The sequence below is a fragment of the Chelonia mydas genome, chromosome 1 (genome assembly GCF_015237465.2).
Source record: "Chelonia mydas isolate rCheMyd1 chromosome 1, rCheMyd1.pri.v2, whole genome shotgun sequence".
NCBI lineage: Eukaryota > Metazoa > Chordata > Testudines > Cheloniidae > Chelonia > Chelonia mydas.
Window position 1 is genome coordinate 276,463,127 of NC_057849.1, and position 16,216 is coordinate 276,479,342.

General features: G+C 38.4%; 1 protein-coding gene across 2 annotated transcripts in view; it reads left to right on the forward strand.

Moving 5' to 3' along the window:
* Nucleotides 1-16,216, forward strand: part of PPP1R12A (protein phosphatase 1 regulatory subunit 12A) — a 208,000-nt gene that overhangs the window by 106,714 nt on the left and 85,070 nt on the right. For both annotated transcript variants that reach the window (XM_037885953.2, XM_037885960.2), the window contains exons 3-4: nt 2,081-2,199; nt 15,562-15,721. In XM_037885953.2, coding sequence (XP_037741881.1) covers nt 2,081-2,199; nt 15,562-15,721 — 279 coding nt within the window. The remainder of the gene's footprint in view (nt 1-2,080; nt 2,200-15,561; nt 15,722-16,216) is intronic.

Consider the following 16,216-nt stretch of genomic DNA (forward strand, 5'->3'; position numbering starts at 1 on the left):
GTCCTTAGAGAGAAATGATGAAACCTTGAAGGCTATTTTTTTCTGTTGTGCATAAGACCTGCTTTCATTAGCCGTAATTTCAGTTGTTGCAGTGAGTGTATCTTATGTTGTCACAATCTGGATAAAATGGCAAAAAGAATAACGTACATGCATGTTTGGTAGTGATGTATGCTCTGGTAAGGAGCTTGAGCCTTAAAGGATGGGTAGGACATTTCAGCCAAAAATAGTCAGGATGTAAATTCACTAAGAGATTTCCTGGACAGGTTAGCAATTAGATTAGAGACCACCTCTGGAGGAGTACTGCCCCAGTTTATATGCAGGTCTTGCTAATAGCCCATTTTTTAAAAAAAGTTGATGCCTAAAATTGTTTCTCAAGCTGCATTCAGGACCCAAAATAAAAATTGCTGCGCATCTGCAGTTCCCACAGGTTGTATATTTCATATATGTAATATGGCAGGAAACAAGGTACTGCTTAAGAAAGCACATTATATTTGTCTCTATCCATCACAAAAGGGAGTGTGTATGTGTAATATATGGAAGGCTTATGCTGAAGAGATTTGTAGCTCATTCTTAAATTGTAAGCTCTTTGAGGCAAGAACCATCTTTGTGTATAGTGCCTGGGATTTGGACCCCTGAGTACTACTGTAACAAAATAAATCCGTAAGAGAGGTAGTAACCTCATGGTTAGAAATTTGTAAGGTTGCAATTTGGAGTGGTGCTGATGCTTCAGTCACTATTGATTGGGTACTTTGACATCAGTAGAATATACATTGGGCTTCTAGGTTCCAAAAACTTCATAGACTTCTAGTTTAATAGAGATAAGGGAGTTAATCAAGTTCTAACTGTTAAAATGTCTTTCTTATGGCTCTTTGTTGGAACCTATCTATCTGATATTCCAAAACCAGAAATAAATTCCTCCTGATTTGGATTGTTCATGCCAGGTCTCAGTGCCTACCCTAGTTTTAAAATAAAACATTTTCATATTGAATCATATTAGACACCAAACCGCTGGAATGCTCAGCCTATCTAGACAAGGGTGTGTGGGTGTGCATGCGCATATATATCTAATGATGTAATGGGCCCTACTAGCAAGAACTGGGGTCAACCCTCTGGTGAAATGCACAATAACTTCTTCACCTTGTGCTGCTGCACAGGAAGGTGGTCGGATTTTTGCCAGTATGTGAATCTGTACCTTGCTTGGGAGTGCCATGTCTAATATGCAACTGTGGCTAGTATGTCTCTAAATTTGAAGCCTTGCTCCCTCTAGATGTTGTAATGGAAACCGAATATTTTACCGCTGCCAGAGCTTTGTGATTGCTGCAAGGGGACAGGCCTTCAGTATGCTATTTCTGCTGCATCCTCTTGGCAGCTGAAAGGTGAAGGGAGTAAATAAAGAGGTCTTCAATAGTTGTCTTCCCTCCCTTCTTCTGTTGTTCATAATTTTTCCCCATCAGCACTTGCACTGTGAAATTGACATAAGTTTCATTGCTGCTTAAAGAACTATGAATAGCGAGAGTGAAACTAAGCAGTCTGGTTAACTTTTTCTGCTGCTTGGCTAAGTTAGGAGCAGAATTGAAGGCACTGGAGACATTATTCTTCCCAAATCGGCAAAGAATAATGTATCAACCTTCCAAATGTTATCTTTGCAATCATAAGTACTAGGAATGTCAACTTTCTTAATCTGAAAACTTAAATCCTGCAATTATTGATTGGCTCAGGCTCCTATGTTCTTCAGGAAAACTTTCATTTACCATTGGACACTTTGTGCACTCAAGCCCTGAAGAGATCTATCAGTATATGACTGTGAATTTTTTCAGTGGCTAACTACAGAGATTGGCACCATATACTAATAAGATACATATTATCTGAAATGCTGCCCTAAATAGCTAACACTTGTAGGTAAACCTGTGGTCTTATTCTTACTGTATATGTATGTGTGTGTAATATAAAATATTTAGTTGCCGTGCATGGTCCCAGGTTCTAACAGCTTTTGTTACTCCTTCACTGTACCCAACTTTATTAACCTGATGCTCACCTTATGTTTTGTTTAGCTTCCAACTCTTTTTTTCTTCTTTTATAGGTATTTAATTAGTCAAGGAGCACATGTAGGAGCTGTTAATAGTGAAGGAGACACTCCATTAGATATTGCTGAGGAAGAGGCAATGGAAGAGCTGCTTCAAAATGAAGTAAATAGACAAGGTAATGTTGAATGTGGAAGTCTAGTATTATCTTTTAAACCGAAGTATGCTTTATGGGAATGTATTTTTAAAAAATAATGTTTTTAAGACATTTTTAGTGATTTTTATTTTTAAAAGAATTACAGTGAACCATATATACTGCTAAACATTACCTCCAAGGCATTGTTACAGCCCTGTCTAAGTTCACCCTTGTGGAGCCAGTACAGGCTGCTGTACTGGATCCAGTCTTTTTATCCCACATGCTTTTGGCTTTTGGCAACTGGCTCTGAGCAGTGTCCAGACATTGTCGCTTGTTCTGACCTCTCAGGCACAGTCCTGGGGCATAGACTTCCATTCTGATACCATTTTTTGGCATATGGGCCCTGTCACACAACTGCTGTAGGTCCCAAGACCAGTGCTCAACCTCTAAAGTCTTCCCAGTACATACGCATGTTCTCCCCAAAGGTCCATCAGCATGGGCATGCCAGTTTACCATTTAACTCTTTTGGGGACCATTATTATAGTTAACGTAAAGAATGCACAGGCTTTTTGGAAAGGGTCTTCTTAAACCCAAACGTTTTATTCATAGAAAAGCGCCAGAGATTTACTGATATATGAAAAACTAACACACACCTGAATGCAGACTCCTCCCTCCAGTGGTCTCACCACTGCTGAGAGTCTTCTGGATTTTGGGCAGTGTCCTTCAGCTGGTCAGTTTCTGCTTCCCCACGCCTCCTGCTTAGCTTTCTCATTTTGGAAGGTGTCTTTTTGCTAGAGAGCCTGTCCCTTTTAAAAGCAGGTTGTGACATCTTTTTCCTACTTCTCTTCTTATGCTAGGATTTTCCGTGTGCCAGCCCTGGAGTGGAAGTGCTGGCAGAGGGTTGTTAAGTTAATGACTGTTGCTAACCTCCCTTGTCCCACTAGGGTAAGGCTATTCAATAGTCGATGACCCTCTAAGGATCAGATACCTAGGTGCCAGTCCCACCTTTCCCTCCCAAACACGAGGAATGATGCAGTCTAACTTGACAGTTACAGTGAAGTATATAATCAAGGTGACACTCAAAATGGAGGCTGAAATACATGGTTTTTTCCACACAAAATCAGATAGGGGACACACACATGTGCGCAGCCCCCCCCCCTCTCTGCCCCTCCCTCCCCCCCCCCCCCCCAAAGTCATGGGCAGTTTTTTCCTTTTTGTTTTTAAAGGGTACTTTCACTCATTCTAGTGTATGGTTCTCCATAACACTGAATTATACGTGCCCACCTAGGGGATATTGTACACCTTTAGCTTCAAGATGTTATCTAAATAATCTCAAGTCACAATAGACTATGCAGTAACCCAAGTTCTGTCAGGATTAAATGGTTATGGTTGAATCTGCCTATTGTCCAAACCAGGTACTGTCATTTACTGGTCAATAGGATGACATGACATTGAAGGGAAGAGGTCATCTAGGTACTAGTATGTAGTTATATTTCTAGAATCTTGGATCAAACATTTTGTAGTAACCAAATTTTAACTGTATGATTTGGACTCTGCTTCGCATGTAAAGGGACACCAAAGTAAATTGATAGTTTGCTGGCATATTGTACAAAAACTTTCTCTTTTTCACTTAATTTGGTAGAATACAATTTAAAAAAAAAAAGTCTTGAAGGAGATATGAAGTGAGTTGTCTTCAGTTTGTGCCTCTTCATAATCTTCTGTGAAGCTGTTTTTTGATAATTTAACTTCACTAAAATGCCATCTTCCTTGTCCTTAATACTACACTGAAATGTGAATAATCACACTCAATTTGGAAAATACCAAAATTAAAATCAAAAGATAAAATAAGAAACCATTTTGAGTTTCTTATACAAGCATTCTTATACATATGTATTACATATTTTCCAGTAACTCATAGACTCATAGATATTAAGGTCAGAAGGGACCATTATGATCATCTAGTCTGATCTCCTGCACAATGAAGGCCACAGAATCTCACCCACCCAGTCCTGCAATAAACTTCTCATCTATGTCTGAGCTATTGAAGTCCTCAAATCGTGGTTTAAAGACTTCAAGGTGCAGAGAATCCTCCAGCAAGTGACCTGTGCCCCATGCTACAGAGGAAGGTGAAAAACCTCCAGGGCCACTTCCAATCTGCCCTGGAGGAAAATTCCTTCCCGACCCCAAATATGGCGATCAGCTGAATCCTGAGCATGTGGGCAAGATTCACCAGTCAGATACCCAGGAAAGAATTCTCTGTAGTAACTCAGATCCCACCCCATCTAACATTCCATCACAGACCATTGGGCCTATTTACCATGAATAGTTAAAGATCAATTAATTGCCAAAATCATGTTATCGCATCATACCATCTCCTCCATAAACTTATCGAGTTTAATCTTGAAGTCAGATTGGTCTTCTGCCCCCACTGCTTCCCTTGGAAGGCTATTCCAGAACTTCACTCCTCTGATGGTGCTTAGCTTTGTGTCAGTAAATATTAGTTCCTGTTAACGATATAGTTTGATACTAATTTTACAATTTAATAACTTAGATTAGTGATAATTTCAATATGCATACTGTATTCATAAACACAAAACATTTACACTCTATCTCAGATATGAAATGTATTGAAAGCTTTCTGAGGCATCCAGCTTCACAAGGCAGGGAAGCATGTATATTTATTGATGCCTTAGGGAGCCAACAAATAATGGCTACTGGCGGGGGGATGGAACAATGAGGGTAGTTTGTTTATATTTTAACACAAAATATGAAATTGGACTGCCGTGGAGAGAGCCCAATTTCAGACTCTTCCTATTAAAAATGTGTAGTCGATCCATTCACTAGCTCTGGGCAGCAGTAACAGATATTGGTAGCTATGGTGTACCTCAAATAAGCTCGGCCCATGAAGGATGCCCTTCTGTGTAAACCTGCATTCCTGTTGGAAGAGAATCTCCCCATCCACATTCCTTAGCTTTTTTGGTCCCTCACCCCCAGCTGAGCAAGGAAACATAATACATACCTAATTTAAAAAATATTAAAAAGTAATAATAGAAATACAGGGCTGGAAGGTACCTCTAGAGACATCTAGTCCTATTGTGTCTCCTCCCCCTGTGCTGAGGTAGGACCTAGTATACCTTATAATATTATTTATTAAATCGTAGAATAAAACCAACCTTCTCTTGTCATTGACATAACCCCCAGTGCTATTTGAGAAATCACCCCTCCCCTAGCTTTTATATGATGGGACAAGGCTCTTTGTTCAGATGCATGAAGTTAGCTCTTGGAGACCCATGCTAGTAATAGCAAAACTGATGGCATGGCTCTGTCATGGTATAGTTAACATAACTTTTAAATTTCTCTGTTGGAGACCAAGAACATTAGTTCTTCATCTAGCTTGTGTATATTAAACAGAACATAAGAAAGATTACTAGTTTCTGGTGTGGTCGTTGCTTTTATATGTTATGGTGTAATTATTAATTTCTATCCTGAAGTGTTTAAAAAAATTTTCATACACAATTAAGGGACATTTTTATCCTGTGTTTCTGGGATTCCTGATTGGCACCTCTCTGATTAAATTCTGAAGAAAGTGATAAGGCAAACTTTAATATAAAACAACAACAACAAAGTTTCTAATCCTTATGGTGGTAAGGAAACTTCTGGATGTGAAGTGATATACTGGTGTTTTTCCTGGATCTGCGACTGGCACACTTTAAGCACTGCATTGCAGACTTCAGTTTTCTGAGTCATTCCCTTGGATCAGATTTGGTGGATATATGGGCTTCTTTCCAGCCAAGGTCTTGATTCTTGATTCCTGCCTTAATTGACTCTTGACTGTCTAGTACAGTTAACAGGTTGGCACATCCTCCTTTTTTCCAGCTACTTGTGCAAGATTCCATGCTCCTATCTGCAGTGAACCACAGCAGAGCCAGCGGTAGACCAGGAAAGAGTTTGCGCCATGTAACTAGTCAGCTTTCCCCAACTACTATTTTTTGTGTCTGCATTTGCGTTCGATTCCTATAAGTATATTGAAACTTGTGCTGGGGACTTGGATCAAAATACAGCACACATCTTACACAAAAAGGGACTTCACAGAGAGGCACTAAATTCACAAAGGTAAATAAATTGTGGGATGGAAGTATGTTTCATATATACATGACAGAGTATAGGCTGGTCGCACTACTATTGCAGTATCAATCTGAGTTGATTTCAACTATGGTAAATAGGAACCACCCAAGAAAAATCTGAATTCTCAAATGCTATGGAACTTTTCTATTACTTAATCAACAAGACTAATCCCAAATAAAAAGCTAAAATTTGAGCCCAGAACAAAAAGAAGAATCTAAATGTGACTGAGGAAATGTATTCCTTCTAGCATTTAAAGCTAAAAATCCACATCTACTCCAAGTGTATGTTCACAAAGGAGATTTTCATAGTGATCCAGATTAATTTTATTGATGTACAGATCCCATTGTGAGTGTCATAGGACATGAATTTGAAAAAGAATGGGATAATCTTGTTTCCTTAATTTTCTTTCCAAAGCAGGCCTGCTTTACGCAGTCTTACTTGCTGGGGGAACTCTCTGTCTAGTCAGGGAACTGTGCAGTCTAGAAAACCACATTCAAGAGGGAGATAGGCATGATTCTCTGCCGAAGAGGGGTGACCACTTTGGAGCCAGAAACCTGAAAGTTTGGTACTCTGCTGGACCATGGAGAGGGAATACAGGTGCCCTGAACTGTGACTATGACATTCTCATGCAGAAAAGCTGTCACTGACGAGAACCAAATCTTGCCTATTCCTGAGCCCTTGGGCAGGAGTAACTATGCAAGGCAAAATATCTATATTTTGTTGGAGAGAAGAAATACATAGCATACATACATACCTATAATTATCATTTACATTGAAAGCTAAGTATACACCGCTCCGTCAAATAGAGATCATCTCACTATTATATATTGCAGAATCATGGTGGTAATAGGGCATCTTTGACCACCTACCTCATCTGGCCTCTGCCCACCAATTCACCTCCACAGCACTTACTCTAAGATGCCCTATTACCACCATGATTCTGCAATATATAATAGTGAGATCATAATTATATACCCCTCTGTCAAATACAGATCTTTCAATGTAAATTATAATTATAGATGTGTATGTATTCTATTAGGGAGTATTTCAGTTAAATGCAATGTTTGACTCAACTTTGTTTATATGCATATGACTACTATGTTTATATATAGAAACATTTATTACGTGAACGAAAAAGTGGGTTTATTTTTTGCATAGTGTACCCATAAAACATGTTTTTATATTGCTAGTGTGCTCTGAAACAGTGATTCAGCATTTCAATATTGGTTTCATAAAATGCTTGCCGAGCAGCATAATATTTTGTATCTACTTAAAAACTACTATATAAAACTTTTTTCTGAATAAAGTTTAAAGCATTTAGCCAATAATTTATGAATCTGTCCTTTGTATTAACAATTTTTGAATTGTTAGCCTACCTGAGGTAAAGTTTACAAGCATTTGTAAATTATCAAATGTTGTTGAGCTGAGAGGCACCACATCACCATCTATGGGCCATTTGGAGAAAGTATTTTACATGTCTGAGAAGCAGTGGGTTTGGTTTGGTTTATTTTACCTCCTCTGCACTCAGGATTGAGTTTTGAAAACAAAAGCAAAGAGGAAATTCCATTTAAGGTAATCTAAAACATGTTTACAATTTACTTTCTGTACATATACTGGGGATATGTATTTGAAGTGTCTCTAAGTATATCTTCTTCCTGTTCTAGGATGTGAAAAGTTCATCTCCCATTTTGGTGCCAATTGTAACACAGGATGTTTTATATAAATTGGCACATTTTTCTGATTCTCACCCTTTTTCTTGTGTTTGTGGAAATTTGATCATGTAAAGTTACTCTGTCGTGTTTGGTACACTTGTATCATAAATAATGTTCAAAGCTTTCAGTCTTCAGTCCTCTGTAGCCTGTACTCTCATGTGAGGTACAGAAGTTTAAGTGTACCAACAAATGTCTAAAATTCTTTATCCTAGTCAGCAAAAAACAGTTGTCAGTCCATGTTTAATCTGCAGTTGCTTTAATCTCCATGTATATAAGACTAACCTTGAGCAGTAAAAATACAGGCCTGTATGGGAAGTTTTTTTTTTTAATTATGTAGTTCCTCCCTCACTGTCACTGGGACCCTTCTGTTTTTGTTGTTGGGAAGAGTTCTTGGGCTCCTATCTAGCAAACATGAATGAGTAACTTTACACACAGGTGAACTCACTTTGCACACAGGGATTACTCAGTACAAAAAGTTTATCTTGTGGATCAGTGTTTGCAGGATAAGGGCTTTGGCATGTAGTTGTAAAAGGGGCAAGTGTGCAATGAATAATGAAACTTAAGTACCATGCCTGCATTAGTATTATCACCAGGAAAGAAATTGTAATGTAAACAGAAGCTTAGTTAGACAAGTCTCTTCCAGATAGGAGGATAAATTATTTGTATATCTATTGTTTGTAAACAAAACAAAGTAAAACTGACCAGATATTAGCACTGTTCTTTAAGATTTTAAAAATAATTCCTAGTGCCAAAATAAGGAATCAGACAAACATCATAAGCTGCCTACTATAGGTAATAGTAAAAGGATTACAACTGTTGCTGCCAAAAGAATATTAACAACCAAATAGTCAAGAGTCAAATAAACAAAGGTGGAAAAACAAGCACATAGATTAAGAATGAAACAAAAATGGATGAACTGTATCATACACTGAAGGAAAAGTGAATAAAAATTAATAATTTTTAAATTGTTTTTATTTAAATCAGTTTTATTTGAATTAAATTTATTTATTTTAAAACTGCTTTAAAATTAAATTTGAAATTATGACGAGCTGTGTTAAAGCCTAAATTAACAAGAATCTGTTTAAATTTAAATTAAATAAAGTGTGTTGCATCAGGGAGCACTCCTATTTTAATGAGGGTGCTACTTTTTTATTTATTTTCAGAACCAATGGGAAAACATCTTTGACTTTTTTGAAGGCAACTCAAGTTTCATAAATGTTACAATGTCATGTAGTGCATTAAGTATCTACATTATTTTTGGTCTTTACATGTTAGTGTTCCCATGACTATAAATCTGTACAGAGATGAAATTTTACTAGTCTAATAATTATAAGGCAAGAACAGGAAGCTTAGATCAATAATATAATATTGTGCCTCTCCTCCAGAAGATTGCCAAGCACTTTACACACAGACTATTACAAACTACAAATTCTTTTTTTGTGTTTTACTTTCTTTCAGACTTCGGGTTAATAGTGAACACTCAATAAAAACAAATAATTTTATAAACTCTTGCATATATATTTAATGGTTTAGTGAAGGGTCTTTCTTGCAGATATTTTAAATCTGTATGTAAATTGTTATATTGATCTATCCCTGTAGTATCTGGTATCAGAGTGGTAGCCATGTTAGCCTGTATCAGCAAACAAAATGAGTTGCAGTGGAAGCGGGAGTCCATGAGAGACAACATGGAGAAATTCGCTATCAAGACAAGAGCAGGAGAGCAGAGTGGCAGCGGAAACGGTGGTTCAATGATGACGGTTAGCAGTCCTATCTGCTTAAAGCAGTATGGCACCTGCATGGAAAAAAGGCGCGAAACTATTGTCTGCCGTTGCTTTCACGGAGGGAGGAGCGACTGACAACTTGTACCCAAAACTACTCGCAACAATGTTTTTGCCCATCAGGCATTGGGCGCTTAACCCAGAATTCCAATGGGTGGCGGAGACTGTGGGAACTGTGGGATAGCTACCCACAGTGCAACGCTCCGAAAGTCGACGCTAGCCTTGGTACTGAGGACGCACTCCGCCAACTTAATGCGCTTAGTGGGGACACACAAAATTGCTTTCCAAAAGTTGACTTCTATAAATTCGACCTAATTTCATAGTGTAGACATACTCTTAGAGACTAACAAATTTATTTGGGCATAAGCTCCTGTGGGCTAAAACCCTCTTCATTGGATGCATGCAGTGGAAAATACGGAAGAGCTGTATACACAGAGAACATGAAAAAATAGGTGTTGTCATACCAACTGTAATGATACTAATCAATTAAGGTGGGCTGTTATCAGCAGGAGAAAAATAAACTTTTGTAGTGATAATCAGGATGGCCCATTTCAAACAGTTGACAAGAAGGTGTGAGTAACCGTAGGGAAAAATTAGCATGGGGAAATAAATTTTACTTTGGGAAATGACCCATCTACTCCCAGTCTTTATTCAAGCCTAATTTAATGGTGTTTAGTTTGCAAATTAATTCCAATTCTACAGTTTCTTGTTGAAGTCTGTTTTTGAAGGGTTTTTTTGTTGGAGAATTGCGATTTTTAGGTCTGAAATTGACTGACCAGGGAGGTTAAGTGTTCTCTGGTTTTTGAATGTTATGATTCTTGATGTCTGATTTGTGTCCATTTATTCTTTTGCGTAGCAATTGTCCGGTTTGGCCAATGTACATGGCAGAGGGGCATTTCTGGCACATGATGGCATATATATATTTGATAACCCCTCAGATATCTTATTTACTTTGAATTATCCAGAATTTTACTGGATCCAGGACTGATGTTCATGAGCATGTTCCTTATCCACATAGGCTTGAGAGGTATTGCAGGAGCTCCCAGGGTGGAACCTGCTCTGGGAATATAGATACTTGGCCTAGTAGGAACTGGGTATAGCAGCACACCTTCAAACCCCTACACAGTCCAGTGATACCATCACGCTATGCATTTTACAACTTAAAACTCAGATATTTTAAATTTCTGCTGATTGTTTTTTTTATACCATTGTCCCTACCCTTCTCTCCCATAATCCCTTTGTTTCTAGATTCACCAACTCCAGTCGTTGTCCCTCCTCTTTTCTTTTCCTTTCTGAATCTTTGCCCCCCACACCCCAACCTTGGCATAAATTGAAGAGCAGTATTCAGAATTTTTCATTAAGCCCCCACCCCTGATCCAGGTACTCTGGAATTTACCTGCTTAGTGCACCTAACCCTGGCTCTGCCCCACCCAGATATTGAAATTGATCAAGATAAGTCTGGGGCAAGACAAAATGGGAAACATACCAAAAGTGTTGAAGAAGCAAGAAAAATGGCAAGAAAGATGAGGTGCTGTCCTGGAAAAATGATTAGGATAACTTTTCGATGAAAGATGCTGTGAAGGCAAAGGAAGGAAACTTGAATGAAAACAATAGAGACAAATGTGGAAAGCAGAGGCAGCAAAAAAAATGGCTTAAACTAAGAAGAGTTAGGCAATGAGCAAAGCACCTATGTGTTTTGGTAGAGCAAGGAGCTGTGTAGGGATTATACCTCTCATGTTGGGAGAGAGGATAACTGACCAACTTCTGCTCCCCTTCTTACCAGGAAGAGAAGTGAATATGGGTGACCCCTTCATGGGGATGGGGTGTGAGAGGAGAAGCTCAGTATTCATCAAGTGCTACCTAGATAAAGCTGCTGCTGCAGGTGGAGGAGAACCAGAAGATTTTGACAGGGTTTGGGTGAGGTGGATAAAAATAAATGATTTATAAATAAATAAAAATGGATTTTTTATTTATATTGGGTTTGTTTATTTAAATACAGACTTGTATTTTTTAAAAAAAATCTTTTTACATTCAAGTTGGAATTGGCAAGCTATGTTAAGACCTAAACTTATTTATAGTCTATTTTTGTATATTTAATTTAAATGATTTTAATAACGTTAAGAAGTACATGTTTGCTGCCCAGTTTTAATCAAGGTCTTAGAAGTCAGTTCTTAAGCACTTGGAACCAGAGTTGGTTGCAATACTAGACCAGCTTTTGAAAGCAGTAGTCTTTTCTGGTAGATGAACTATTTCTAAAATCTTGAAGGACAGGTGACCAGAAACAATCAGTTCAGTTCACTAACTATAGATACTACTTCCTTTGTTTAATAAATCCATTAGTTCTAAATATCAAACATGTTTTGATAAACTTTTTTCTTAAGTATTCAACACACTTAAGGTAGTTTTATTTAATAAAAAAGGTTACAACACTGTGCTTTTAAATTGAATTTGAATTTCCATCCAAATAGAGCTTGCCACAAACCACAAGTAAAAATTTAATTTAGTAAAAAGTTAAATTATATAATTGCTTAAATAAATGTATATAAATGTAGTGTAGACATAGCCTCTACATCGGCAGTATGAGGGGCTCAGTGCAGGGGAGGGAGGATTCAGGTGTTGGGTGAGAGGAATTCTTTGTGGGACAGTCTGGGTGCAGGCAGCTCAGTGAGGGGTCTAGGTGGGGGGGAGGGGTCTGGATGCACAGAGGTTCATTGGGGGGTTCCAGGTACAGGGGCAATGGGACTCTGCAGGGGCTTCCAGGTAAAGGTTGTTGGGGATCAGCAGAGAGGTCTCGGTCCTGGGGAAGTGGGGCTTGGGAGGGGGGCTCTGGGTGCAGCTAGTTGGTGGTCAGCATGGGGGTCTGGATGTGGGGCTCAGGGTGGTGCAGGGGGTGGTGCATCAGGGTGGGGGGTTGAGTGCAGGTAGCTCAGTGGGGGAGGTGGTCTGGGTGCAGGGGGCTCCAGATGCAGGGGGAGGGGTTTGGGTATGGAGGGCTAGGGGAGTTCTGGATTACCAGATACGGCTTGGCAGGGGTGCCTTGGCATGGGAGGTCTGGATGTACAGGGGTTGGGTGGATGGGGAAGCAGCTTTCCATATAGTCCCCCTCCCACCACAGCTGAGGAGTGATGGGGACAGGAAGCAGGGGAGGATGCTGAGTTTCTTGTAGCTTGGGGAGGTTTCTGGTAGCGGGTCTGACACAGCCCAGCCACTCCTTGCAGGGGAAGAGGAAAGTCCCGTCCCTTCCTGCCTCCAGCCCAGCCAGGAGTTAGCAGCTGATCCTGGCTCATGGTAGGAGCCACTGGCTGGGGTATCTCCAGCCCTTTGGTGATATACCTCTCCGCTGTCTGCTCTGGATGCCTGAAACGTTGTACCTGCACTGCTAGGGAGTGGTGCGTGACTGCTCTTGCAGCTTCCCTTTGCATCCCTGTCAGAAAGTCACTTTTCTGCGGAGAAGCATAGAAATCTGCGGGGGACATGAATTCTGCACACATGCAGTGGTGTGGAATTCCCCAGGGATAATTGATGCTGCTGCAGTGCTGTACATGTCGACATGTCCATAGTGTATCCTCTTGATTAGCAAAAGGAAATACCATAAAAGGGCTATATTTAGTTGCAAGTCAACATGTGTTAATGGTTCCCAGCCAGTGGCAATCAGCCTTTCTTTAGGACAATAACTAAAAAGTACAAATGCAAAATATGATTAAAATTGATGATTTAAACCAATGTTTCGTGTTTGCTGATTTAAATCGTTTTGTTTTAAATCAGTCCACCCTGGGTCTGGTGGTATATACAGGATGTCCTTTATTTCCTTTTCCCTCCCCCCAACTTCTTTCAGAAATGGAGGCATTCTAAACTTCCCACCACGGCACTGTCTCTTGTATGTACACACAGCCTGTAAATTTTAGCTTCTTGGCTAAGTAGGTTTTCTGTGAACCTTTTGAGTTATGTATTATTGTGGTTTTGACCAGACTTTATGTTCAGCATTCTTTTATAAAGGATTAATAAATCTTTGGTGTTTTAGTCAATAATTAATTATGTCCAAAAGTTCAGTAGGCTCCTTATAAATGATCTATAATACGTTCTACTGATGTGTTTATAATCATTTATAACACACGCTATTCCTGTCAGCAACATCTGTAATTTGTTAGCCTTTTATAAAGTATTAATAAAAATACTCTTAATATTGGTGTCATCAAAGACTTCTCATTCAAACAAGAATCTTTTTCAACCCATTATCTCTTTCAACATGATTCTGCAATTAAGTTAAAACTTGATTTCCATATTTGTTGCCATGGAAATATCAAATTTAACATAACTTCACTGCAGGATGAAAGCAAAGAGAAAACTGTGTTGCTGAAATGCTTTTTGAAACACATTGTAGATTGTTAGAGAATGAGGTATAGAAAACAGCATGTTGCCATATATACTGTCATAAAACAAATTACCATGTTGTCCACTTGTGGTCATTAAAAGCCACATGGCGATTTTTGCAAAAACAGATGTTTAACTTTGGTGTCCTGTATTTGGGTAATTACATTCAATCCATGTAAAATCCCTATGCAGTTTGGATTTAGACATGGAGTAGTATTCTTTTTCTTTTTTTCATTATTGTGTACTGTTTTAGCTCAAACAGCCCAAGTTCTCTGTTACAGGTCAACCAATTTTGATTTGAGCTTTTGATAACCACACTTCCTCAAACTGTTTTTCCCTGTGTATTGCTCTCAGCTATCCTCGAGTCCAGTTCTCCCATTCAGCATAAATAGCAGACTTGCTTAGCTACAGCCCCCATCTCTTTCCTGTTCACTGTTATAGTTTTCTATACTCCCCTTACTGTAGCTAGTCAATTAAAATGCTTGTGCTGTGTGCTTCCTATTTACATGGGGAGTATGATACTGGCCTCCTTTGTAAAGTGCTTTGACATCTATTTGTGAAAAATGCTGTAGAAGAGATTGGTAACATTCTCACGTTAACACTTCAGCATCGTTTTATCAACTTTATACGCTTTTTATACTCTACTTAAATCGCTTTGTTGAACTTTTATTGCTCTTTCTTGTCTGCCCTTCCTTATAAAGTACTACCAACTGTTTTCTATAAGAGATGCTACATACAGTCTTTGGTAAAACTTGTATTCTGAGAATTCTGAGGTAAAAGTTCATGATATACTCTTGCTGTTTATCCTGCAAATTTTTTTCCAAGGCTAGATTGCCAGGGTAAAAATCATTATTTCACAAAGACGCTAGAAACTACTTTTAACGAAGGTTCTCTGGAAAACAGCAATAACTCTAAAAATGTCTTAATTACGGGAAACACACTTTTCAGCAGCCATTGCTTGTCTTTGCACACATAATTGAAACCCCTTAGCCACCCCCTCACCTTGTTTTTTCAACCTTTATCACAAGCGGCATGATTTAGGAAATAACGTTACATTATTTGAGATGTAGTAGTATGATAGCTTGACAAAATTAATCCTTAATCTTTTTCTATTTAATAGTGACCACTACTAGTCATTAATTTACACTCCCCATGTAAATTAATAATAAAGTTAAAAGACCAGTTTTTAGTCGGTCTCTGAAAATCATCCTAGAGGATTTGCATGTAAAAAATACAAAATGGATGTGCCCACACTTTCTCAGGGTTTATTTTAAAAGATCCATTTAACATTTCCCCCAACACATCAATGATATTGTTTAGCCAGTGTTGTTTTTATTGCCACATGCAAGGAATGTGCAGGAATTATCATTTAATGATGACCTTATGTTTGAAATGAAACTATTCTTTTTTTCAATTAGGGGTTGATATAGAGGCAGCTAGAAAAGAAGAAGAACGGATAATGCTTAGAGATGCAAGACAGTGGCTTAACAGTGGCCGTATAAACGATGTCAGGCATGCAAAATCTGGAGGTACAGCACTTCATGTAGCTGCTGCTAAAGGGTATACAGAAGTTTTAAAGTAAGTATTATTTCTAAATGGTAGATTTTTTTCCATGTCTCCAAGCTTGTCCAGATGTTAGTGTAAAATAACTTGGCCTTAATATGATTGAAAGTTTTTGGATTGCATCCTGGAACCTTGTGATCTTTAGAATTACCTGTTTCTCACAGTTATGTTTCCTGTTTTCAACTAATGTTGAAACTTTACATAGTGTCATGAACTTTACTTGAGTTATTCAAAACTTAACAGTATTGTACATACTGAATTTGAATCCTCAATGTCACTAAGGCAAAAATATCCATATTTCTGAAGTATATTTTGACTTAATATATTAAGGAGAAAGGATACCTTTCTTTAATGCAGGTAATCTTTGGGATAATACACCTTGTTTAAAACCATCATTTACTGTGCTCTTTTTATGCAGTAAAAGTAGTCCAGACTAAAGCTATCCAGGTTTGAGAGAAGAAAATTAGTAATTTTATTCCAAAACTTGAAGGATTACTTAGGGAAAGGCTT